The sequence below is a fragment of the Drosophila ficusphila genome, unplaced genomic scaffold, assembly GCF_018152265.1.
Source record: "Drosophila ficusphila isolate 14025-0441.05 unplaced genomic scaffold, ASM1815226v1 contig_791, whole genome shotgun sequence".
In the NCBI taxonomy this organism is placed as follows: domain Eukaryota; kingdom Metazoa; phylum Arthropoda; class Insecta; order Diptera; family Drosophilidae; genus Drosophila; species Drosophila ficusphila.
Genome location: NW_025064737.1, coordinates 13,588,754 through 13,598,855, shown reverse-complemented (window position 1 = coordinate 13,598,855; position 10,102 = coordinate 13,588,754). Strand labels below are relative to the sequence as shown.

At 44.2% G+C, this 10,102-nt stretch overlaps 1 protein-coding gene across 3 annotated transcripts in view; it reads left to right on the top strand.

The window, feature by feature from the left end:
- LOC108087208 (protein timeless homolog) overlaps nucleotides 1-9,149 on the top strand; it is a 73,480-nt gene extending 64,331 nt beyond the window's left edge. For all 3 annotated transcript variants that reach the window (XM_017184473.2, XM_017184475.1, XM_017184474.1), the window contains 7 exons: nucleotides 2,456-2,548; nucleotides 2,673-2,721; nucleotides 3,474-3,615; nucleotides 5,884-6,089; nucleotides 6,408-6,496; nucleotides 7,032-7,235; nucleotides 7,529-9,149. In XM_017184473.2, the coding sequence (XP_017039962.1) occupies nucleotides 2,456-2,548; nucleotides 2,673-2,721; nucleotides 3,474-3,615; nucleotides 5,884-6,089; nucleotides 6,408-6,496; nucleotides 7,032-7,235; nucleotides 7,529-8,982 (2,237 nt within the window). In that variant the 3' untranslated portion in view covers nucleotides 8,983-9,149. The remainder of the gene's footprint in view (nucleotides 1-2,455; nucleotides 2,549-2,672; nucleotides 2,722-3,473; nucleotides 3,616-5,883; nucleotides 6,090-6,407; nucleotides 6,497-7,031; nucleotides 7,236-7,528) is intronic.
- Nucleotides 9,150-10,102: the final 953 nt, after the last annotated feature.

Below are 10,102 nucleotides of genomic sequence, written 5' to 3'. Positions count from 1 at the left end.
GTTTTGTTATTATTTTGTTTATGTCGCTGCCAGCAGGCAGACTCTCCATCAAAATGTGTACGTGTGTGTGTTGTCATCACCTGTTAGCATTTGCGAGTCCTTGAAATCCGGCTCAGGCTCTTGCACAACCTGAGCCACCAAAATCCGCCCGGTCAAATTCCCCCTTCTCCTTTCTCGGTTATCCAAGTTGCTGCTGTTGACATTGTCTTTGCCATTATGTAATAATCACAAAGACACACACACGTGCTAAACTTCAAATTAATTGCTACCCAAAAATATAGGAATATGCGGGTGGGAGTCGATGGTTTTCGGGTGGACATGGCAGGACATTGTCTGCCGAAGACCGCAGGGCAAACACCAGGCACGTTCCCGTTTTGCATGCCACCGGGATGTGCAAAATATCCAGTGGTGAAGGTCGGAGGAGTGGACGGGGTGGTTGGGTCAAAGAAGCGGGTGGGCGTGGCAGGTATGCATTCAGGTGTTGTCCAGGTGCAGGCGACGCGCAAAAGTCATTAAGTGTGGCCTGCAAAGTGCGATGCGCAGGCAAAGCTAAACAAACAATTTGCCATAGAAAGCTAGAAGTATTTGCTACCTATTATCTTGATAAAAATATTTAAAATTAAAGAATAAATTTAATCTAATAAAAGAGATGCTAAAGGTTTATCAAATTATCAAAGGAATCTGAAGTTTAGTTTAAATACTCCTGGATTGTAGAAGTTAGTTGTTTGGTTTATCAAATTATCAAAGGAATCTGAAGTTTAGTTTAAATACTCCTGGATTGTAGAAGTTAGTTGTTTGCCTTTGAATATGTGTTGAGAATAACTTTATGTTATGAAATCATATTACCAAGTTCAAGAGGGGTAAATGAAATAAATAGAAGTTAACACATTTATTATTATAAACGTTTAAATAAGAACAAGCCAAATGGTAAACTTTTTAATAGACATAGTGAACTTTATAATATATTGGTAAACTTTCTCCCACATCTCTCTTCAAATTAGCACAGCCCGGGTTCATTATTCAGTAATTCTTCGTTAACCAAGCACATTTCTTACAAAACCCTGTGTGAGTGTGGGCTGCGAAGTGGCATCATGACTTCCAGACTTTAGTCCTGGGCGGCATATAGCCCGACTACCCTGAAGTTACCGCTTATAACAAGAACATCAACAACGCCGTAACGAGGTTCATGTTTAATGGCCGTGCAGTAGAGTCCTTCGAGTCCTTCGGGTTCCTGCAGCAAGGTGTTGTTGTCCCGGGGTGGAGCAGAACGGCTCGGATCGGAGGAGGGAGAGAGGTATGGCGGCTATATCCACATTCCTGTCGGGTGTCGGGCCAACAAATGCAGCTACAAAGGCAGCCCAAAAGACATGCACTAATATCGTGCTGTCCGTGTTGCATTTCCCCTCCCTTTCCCCCAGTTTTCCATCTCCCTTTGAGTGTGTGTGTGTGTGCGCGCCATGTTTTTGGGCTTACAGCTTGAACCTGACACAGAAAATTGTATTTTAATGACGGAGCATAGCGTCACTGCCAACGACAGGGACACGGACATGGACAGAAACGCCAGTGGAGCCTCCATTCAAGACGTTAATAAAGCGACGCACACGCAGCACATTCCATGGGTGTTGGGTGTAAAAGGTGAGAGGATGGCGGGAATGGGAGGAGGGGTGTATTGCCGGGGGGCGGTGGCACTTCCAAAATGAAGTTGTTACTGCCTGAAGTCCAGCTCTCGGGGATTTTTTTTCGGGGGTTGGGGAGGAGGTGGCATGTTGCCTGCAGCAGGTGCAACATCAGCAAACTCGGAGCGAAAAGCCCAGGGTCGAATGGCCTTTCATAGCAGTGCCTTCCATTCCAATTGCAGTGGATCCTGTGAAGTGTCCTTTCGACTAGCTTTGCATTTTATCAGGACCCCCGCTCTCTCTCTATCTTTGTGTCTCTGTGTTGTTGCATAAGTACACTTGTTTATGCATTGCTGCAGTCATAATTATTGTTAATGGCCATTTGTGTTGCCTTTGCCGGTGGAGTGGCCCCTCCTCATCCATCTCCATAGGTTACCCTTGCATAATTGATTAAATCGCAATGGGTGCATGATAGCTTTAAGATAAGGTTTGTCCAGTAAACTTATATTCCAACTAAATTGAGGTTTGAATGCCTTTGTCAGGAAATATTATTCAAAGGAATACAAATTGATATCTTTATGATATAATCATTATCTATATTAATAAATACCAAAAAATGTAAAGGGGTTTGTTTTATACTTTTATTTTTTAAGGGATATTTCTCTATATATTTTCGATAAATTTATTTCCCCGCCTTCCATTTAAGCTCAACGATTTTTAAAACAATTCGTTTTTATATAAAATCTCTGTCTACAATTAAGTGTTCTGCCAGCGAAATTCAATCAGCGTTACTGGCATTCCGATTAGACCTGATATTTAATAAATATTTTCAATTTCAGCTGAGCCCGATGAGAATAAGGAGAACGAAAACGAGGACAAACAGGACGAGGACGAGGACGATGACTTGGATAACGAGGAGTACGAACAGCCGGGTAAGGGATGCCAGCACTCATCGCATAAATCTGTGATAAATACGAAAATAATTTGAGGAAATTTCAACTAATAAATGGCATTTGCCTGTTTTCCATCCCCTTTTTCCCTTTCCTCCTTTCGCAGATAATGGACTCACTGAGAAAACGTTCAAATTTGATGATTTCGCTCGCAGGTAAATAGGCCTAGACCAAGGACCCCGAAACCCATAAACTTTTCGAATGAAGGCCAACGCCGCCTGGACAGTTGTCCATTTAGGAAACATAACCCAGGGACTGGTGGTTGGATGGATGGGTGGAGGGGACACTTAAATTTTACTGCCCTTATTTGAAAAGTTATCATGGTCGCTCGGTCGGTTGAACGGCGGTTTTGCGCTGATGGTCGTGTTGAAAATTGTAATTGTGTTTTTAATTGAAAGGCAGACCAGAGAGAGTCACTGCTCGTGGCTACTAATTAAGGATTAGTGTCAGAAATTACTTGTGCCAAAAGTTTTATGGCCGCGAACTCGAACTCGAACTGGAACTGGAAACCGGCGCACACAGATGCCGCGGGCAGCTTAGAACAACGGCAACAATCGGTGGCATGGAGCAACATTCAGCCAGTATTCAACAGCAGCAGCAGCACGGCGGCAACATTCAGCTCACCCTGCCACAACAATTATAATAAAATGACGTCAAGTTGGTTCGCCTGCCGTATTTTAATTGCGCTGCCATCGCCATTGTTGCTGCTGTTGTTCCAAATGTTTCTAAAACTTTTGCGTCGAGTGTACAACATTTGTGGTTGTCGTGGTCGATTTGGTGGTGTTTTCGGTGGAGGTTGTGGTGCTGCCTGGCCAAACTCTTAAATCATAATTAGTTAAATTTAGCATAATTTGATTGGAGTTTGGTTTATAATGCCCGCTTGTTTTCTTGCTCTTCCCCTCCTCAGATTGCTTCATCCGAAAATCGTTCGCGCCTGCACATTAGTGTTATCTGACTGGGCGAGTATACCCACTCGATCCTTGAAAGCTGCTGTAACCATTCTGCACCGCATCGCCTACGAATGCAAATGTTCAGGAATGCTTTTCCAGGTGAGTAAGGATAATATTTATGGGAAACAGTTAAAGCTGAAAAGGAACAGAGGCTTTCGCTATAATAAAAAAAACCTTTTTAAATCGATAAAATACATTCGGAATCAAATCATATTATGTACATACATTTTTAACCACAGCAAAATGCAGTTGTTAAGCATACAATCATTCTGTTTCAAAATCTATTTAAAGACCTGCACATAAATCAAAGTCAAACGCAAAAAACAAATGCCACAGCTTAGCTGCGGCTCATTTTCTTTTTGCTGGCTTTCTTTTACTGTCGCTGCTTTCATTTCATTTTTATGGTAATTTGTACAAATTAAGCGGACCTTTTTCTATTTGTCCAAAGCCACAAACGATATTTACTGCGCCGTGCGTACGTATATATATTTTTTTAAGCGGGCTCAGCGGTGGGTTCAGTGGGTTTGGGTTTGAATTTGCCTTTCGGTCCCTCCGCTGTCAGCTGGAATTTGAACTTTTTAAGCCTTTCACGCGCTGCCTTGAGCCACAGCTTCGGTTGGGTTCTATAGCGACTGAGTATTCAAATGTCTGTGTTTGAGTTTGAGTTGCCACGGCCCCTTGGGAAGAGTCTAACGCGATTGTCTTGAACTTGGGCACTAAAGATGTTTGTCAGATTTACTTGACGGCCTCATATTAAATTTGAACTTTTTCCTAGTGGTCTTACACATTTAATTTATTGTGGCATTGGCATTACGTTTTTTCCAGTAATATAAGGTTTAGGAAAAGTCATAATAATACTATTATGTTTGCTTTGTACCTCCTTTTTCACTATTAAAGATAATGCTCTTTCTAATTATTTATTTTAAATTTCCTCCTGTTAGAGCATTTAATTTACTACCTTAGGCAAATTGCTTTCACTTCTCCTCGGATTTCTTTTCAAATGCTTATGCTGCTTTTCACGGCTGGCAATTAAACTTTTCTTTTCGGGCAGAGTTCATAAATCACATTCAGCAGCAGGCTGCGCGGCCTTCGCTTTTCCACCCACCCGGCATTTCCCGTTTTCATCCGCTTAAAGCGGTGTGCTTAAAGCCGTCGGTTTCGGGCAACAAAATTGCATGCAACCGCTGCAGAGTCGCTTGCGAATCCAGGATGAAGAGTGTGGGGTTGCGGGGAACGGGGGAATGGCTAATCACTGGAGCGGCCAAAAACGGCATCGCATTTGGGGGGACAAAGCCGATGTCGAGAGTCTCCGTCTTCCGAATCTGAGTCCCCAGTCCGACGTCCTCCGTCCATCGCGCGTCCCTCTGTTCAGGCGGCAGAGTTCCCTATCAGCGCCATCTAAGCCGGCTCAGTGTCTGCTCTGCACAAGCGACGATTAAAAGGACGACAATGACGAGGACCACGACGATGACGAGAAGGAGGAAGCCAGCACTGAGAAAAAGGACATCCCCAAATCAATATTATTAGCAGAAGTTGATCTTGAAGCAATAGGCTTATCAGAAAAAAAAACTTTGAAACCATAATTAAATGTGAATTTTAAAATACTAATGCATTCTAGTGACCAAAAATGAAAAGCATTTTAAGGATTTCTATCGAAGAAAACATTTTAAATAACGTCCATATTCTGGTATTCATTTTAAACACGGACAAGCGTAAATTTCGGCAATGTTTTTGTTTGGCAAAAGTAAATAGCTAACAAGCTATATTTTCTCCAAAGTTACTGGAAAAAAGCCAATTTTTCCTGGTAAAAGATTTTATTTAATCAACCGAAAAACCCTTTTTTTCGTAGCTGTAACTCTTAATTAATTTCAGTTGACTATTTTTTCACCCGTGCATACATATTAGATGGGTGCTTTTCCCCAGTGAATGACTGCAGCTATCATGTCCACGAGGCCATCAAAAGGAGCAGACTGCTCTGCTGCTTGCCAGCCTGGCCACAAGCAAAACAAAAGTAGCATCATATGCAAAGTCAAAACCACTAATGGGTCTGCGCAATCATAGGATAAATTAAATTCCAAATACGGACGACGACAGTCGACAACGATACAGGGGCTTTCGGTTGGTAGGTTGGGTGGTTTTTGGGTGGGTTTCAAGGGTTAGTTGTTAGGGTTTGGGTGGCATTTATAAAGTTTTTGCCAACTGCAAATGATATCTTGCTCAGCAGAGAGACAACCGCAGGCGGCAACCGCAGAGGAGTGGAATGGCTGTTGTGGCTGTCTTTGCAGAACTTTTCATTTGAATTTCAAGCACAACCTAACCAACGCTTTTCCTTCCCTCCTCTTTTCCCCTTTTCCCCCCGATTTCCAGGCCAAGCTGTTTCGCATCTTTCAACAAGTCTTCAGCGTGGAACGTGACGTCCATCAGGAGGAGCTGCGTCGACTGGGCATCTTCGTGGTGCGCAAATTTGTCGAGGTGGCCCCGACTAATCCCAAAATCTATGCAGAGTTATTATTTTACAAAGGCATCAGGGAGGCGAACGAGCTGGAGTCGGGCTATTGTGACGCCTATGAAGCGTGAGTACGGGTTACTTTACTTGGGCTTTTGTCTCTTCATCTCTGGCTGAGATAGGGAAAGGGGTGAGGTAGAAGGGCCATCATCACAATGGCCGCATGATTGACTGAGCCGGGGCTTCATCGTCTGTCGTTTAGTTGGCCTGGCCCATGATAAATGATGGCCAGCGGCCAGAGCGGCTCCTCCATTGTATTCGTACCCCAGGGTGGCAGTCAAAGGGTCGGATCCCCTGCTCGGCATGTCTAAATCTCGGGGAGACAGTCTGCCGAAAGGTCCTGTCTATATCCATATCTTTATCGTATTAACTTTACTTCTTGCAGCGGTACCAAGGGCGCCTGGAGCGAGGAGCAGGAGTCGGAGCTGCGCTTCCTCTTCGAGGAGAACCAGCGGAACCCGGAAACCGATAAGGGTAACTATAACGAATCCATCGAGCCAGGAATGCAAAGCTTTTACCAGCCAATTCAAACAAAAATAGTTGAGTTAAAACACAATTTTATATTTGTATAATCATTCGCTTTAAAGAAAGAAAAATCTATTTGTAAAACTTGCAAGTTAAGTCAACCATTTCTCAAAAATGTTTCAACCAAAAATGTAAGTCATAACTCCCTGAAAAGTACCTCAGAACTAAAAGAACTTACTTTTCCCTAATTGGCATCAAGTGTTGCATTGTGAAATACCAAAAAGGTAGTTTTCGAATCCCGTAAACTCATTATCGACCCATTTTTGATCGGCTTTTCCGGCTTTCTGGCTTTGCGTTCCTGTTCGAACTCCTGCTGCAGTTTGGCAGCCATCCACTCCTCGAGTGTAAATTAAAACCCGGTTCGGAGTAAATGAATAGAAGCAATCAATGCTCCGGCACTCGAGCGACTCAAAAAGCAGCTGGCAGCAGGAGAATGGACAGGAATAGGCGGAAAACAAGTACCCAATTGTGTCGGCTCTTTCAGATGTGATTGATTGGATTCTGGACAATTTGGTCGACAAGACGCGCAATCGTCGCACTGTACTGAAGAAGCTGAAGGAACTGGGCCTGCTGTTCAAGGCGCCCACCAAACGTTCAACGAAGTTGGCCCAGGGCGGCAAAAATCTGTGGCAGCCGGAAGAGGATGAGGAACTAAGGAGCTTATACGATCAGCATCGCATCGAGCCGGGTAAGTGGACAATCAGTTTGAGTACACCGAGCAAATGATTTGTTGCCTTTCCAAGAGCGGAGGCCCTAATCCGAATAGATGATGTGATGGGGAAATAGGTAAAGGACCAATCGGTTTTGTTTTATTTTGGGTGGTTACTCAAAAGGTATTTCTGCTCAATTAGCTAGAAAGTATTATTTTCAAAAAATATTTATTATCATATTCCTGCTGGTATGTTTAAAAAAAAATAATGTGAAATATCTTATTCAGTACCGTACTAGTACTAAATCATAAACTCTTTTTTTGTCTTTTAGATTGCCTGGAGCGTATTGTCAATGAGTTTGCCGAGCGTCGCACCAAACAACAGATCATCAAGCGAATGCTGCAGATTCATATGATAGCGGACAAGTCAGAGATTCTACCTCCAAAAACGAAAGGGCGTGGCAGGGCCAAAAAGCAGCAGTCAGAAAATGAAGGTGATGGCGATGAGTACGACTTCGCGGAGGAGCCCATGATGGAGGAGAGTGGTTACAGGAAGCCCAAGACCAAACCCAAGAAACCCAAGAAAGCCAAAAAGCGACAGGTCGTGCGAACACCTTTGGATGTGGGCACAGTGAGAGCATTAATCAGTCAGGTGAACTCGGAGAAGTATCAATCGGCCATCGAGTGGCTGCAGGAGAGTCTGCAAGACGCCAGCGAGGAAACTGAGGAACCAGCCGAGGATGACGATGGTGTCCCCTTGCTTCCTTTGATGCAGGACCAAAAGGATGCCATGGAGGATGGTGATTTCCAAAAGGTTCTCGTTGCTCTGGGAATGCAGCCACCGATTCTTGGCATGGAGAGCTACTGGCGCATTCCCACCTACTTAAATCAAGCGGACTTGCAAGTGCGTTCCAAAATTTTGGCCGGAGAGGAGGTTGACCTTGAACCCGAAGACGAGGCTGATGGGGATGAAGATGATGATGATGAGGAGCAAGATGAAGATAAACAAGAGGAGAGTGAGGAGGAGGACTTCTTGGAAAAACACAGCAGGCAGCGGCAGGAGAACATTGCCGCCGAGCAGCAGAAAAAACTAGATAGTCTGATGTTCAACCAGAGCGATGACGAAACCGAGCAACGTGCGCCTCCCAAAAGCAAGGACAAATCCAAGGCCGCAGAAAAGAAGGCCAAGCGAAAGGTCAAAGACAAAGCCAAGGAGCCAAAGGACTCGGGCGAGGATGGGGCAGAGAAACCCAACACTGATGATTTATTTGACCAATTGAGAGCCAAGCGAGCCACTAAAATCAAACTGAGCGATATGGCTCTAAATGAGTCAACAAAAGCCGCTCAAGAGGCGGACGATGATGCATTTAACTTCAACTCGGAGGACTATCGTGCTCGCCTGCTGGAATTGGAGGAGGAAGAGGAGGAGAAGGAGGAAGAGGGGAATCAGAAGGACGAGGATGATGCTGCCAATGAGGACAAAGAGAACAATACCAATAAGTCCCTGCAGCGTGCACGTCGCGTTAATGTAATTGACTCGGATAGCGACAACGATGCTGATGATGATGATGGCGCCTTGCCCGCCGACAAGACAAACAAACGCCCACGAAGCGACGACGATCAGGAGGATGCCAATGGAGATGGGAATGGGAATGCCGATGAGGAGAGCGACGACGAGGAGGCCAACTTTCTGGCCCGGAAAAAACCAGCCAAAGTCGACGGAGAGCCGGCCAAGCGGCGTCGGTTGGCCATCATCGATGACGATGATGATGAGGATGATTTTTAATGCACTACCGTTCCGCTTTTGAATTTATAGCTCACCGGAATGGAAGCTCGAATAAATGTAACTTTCAATTTGCATACAGCTTTTGCTTGTTCTTTTATCATGTACGTCCTTGTAGCTGAAAGACTATAATAGTTGTTGAAGTCTAATAAAGTCTCTTTAAAGAAATATCTTTTTAGGATACATATTCATTGAATTTAATTCATATACTACCACTGAAACATTGCTATCTCAGAGTACAGTTCCGATATTAGTTTTCAAACCTCTTTTTCTCCTTTATAATAATGTTTTAAATGTTGGGTATTGCAGAGTAAAGAAATACCTAAAACATTCCAATTATTTACATCATCTACTGTACTGCCTACTGTGGTAACCTGAGGGCACAATACGGGTAACAAAAGTCAACCTACTCCATTGTAACTGTCTGGCAGCAAACATGACCTGGACCCCGCCACGCCCCCTTCATCGCATTGGAGCCCCTTTGGGGCAGTTCTATTACCTCTGCCATTCCCCCAGTTAACTTGATGGCATTTCGTGCCGGTCCATTGTGAGAAGCACACACTGCTCCACCTCTGGAGCCTTTTGTGTGCTTCTGCTAATTTGGTGGCTTTTGTTGCTCCGATGCTCCGGATGGAGTGGGCATTTGCCTCGCTCCGTGCAATGCATTTTGTTAATTTCTGGCCAGGGCGAGGCGGTTCAAGTCCCAGGTTCAGTTCGAGTTCGAGCCCGAGAAGGGATGCACTTGGGAAAATCTACAAATTGTTATTGCGAACTCAATGTATTCAGGTAGAAAACTATATGCAATTCAGTTTACAATGTAAAGGGAATACTTTTTATGATTATGCTAATATATTTATATTTTATTTTAACTCTATAATACATCTGACACTCGAAACTACACCTATTTTCCGGTGTAGAAGCGACACTTTCGAAGTTGCATGCAAATCCTCTGCAAGAGCATTGTGCAACGCCAGTTGCAATTCGCACACAATCCACATTGTCGGAGGAATAATCGCACTTAAATGCATTGCATTGAAGTTGCTCCTGAGGGCGAGCAGAGAGCCAAATTCGAGTCACTGGCCATTGGCCTCTTGGTCTTGGTGTGTTTTTATTGGATTTTCGG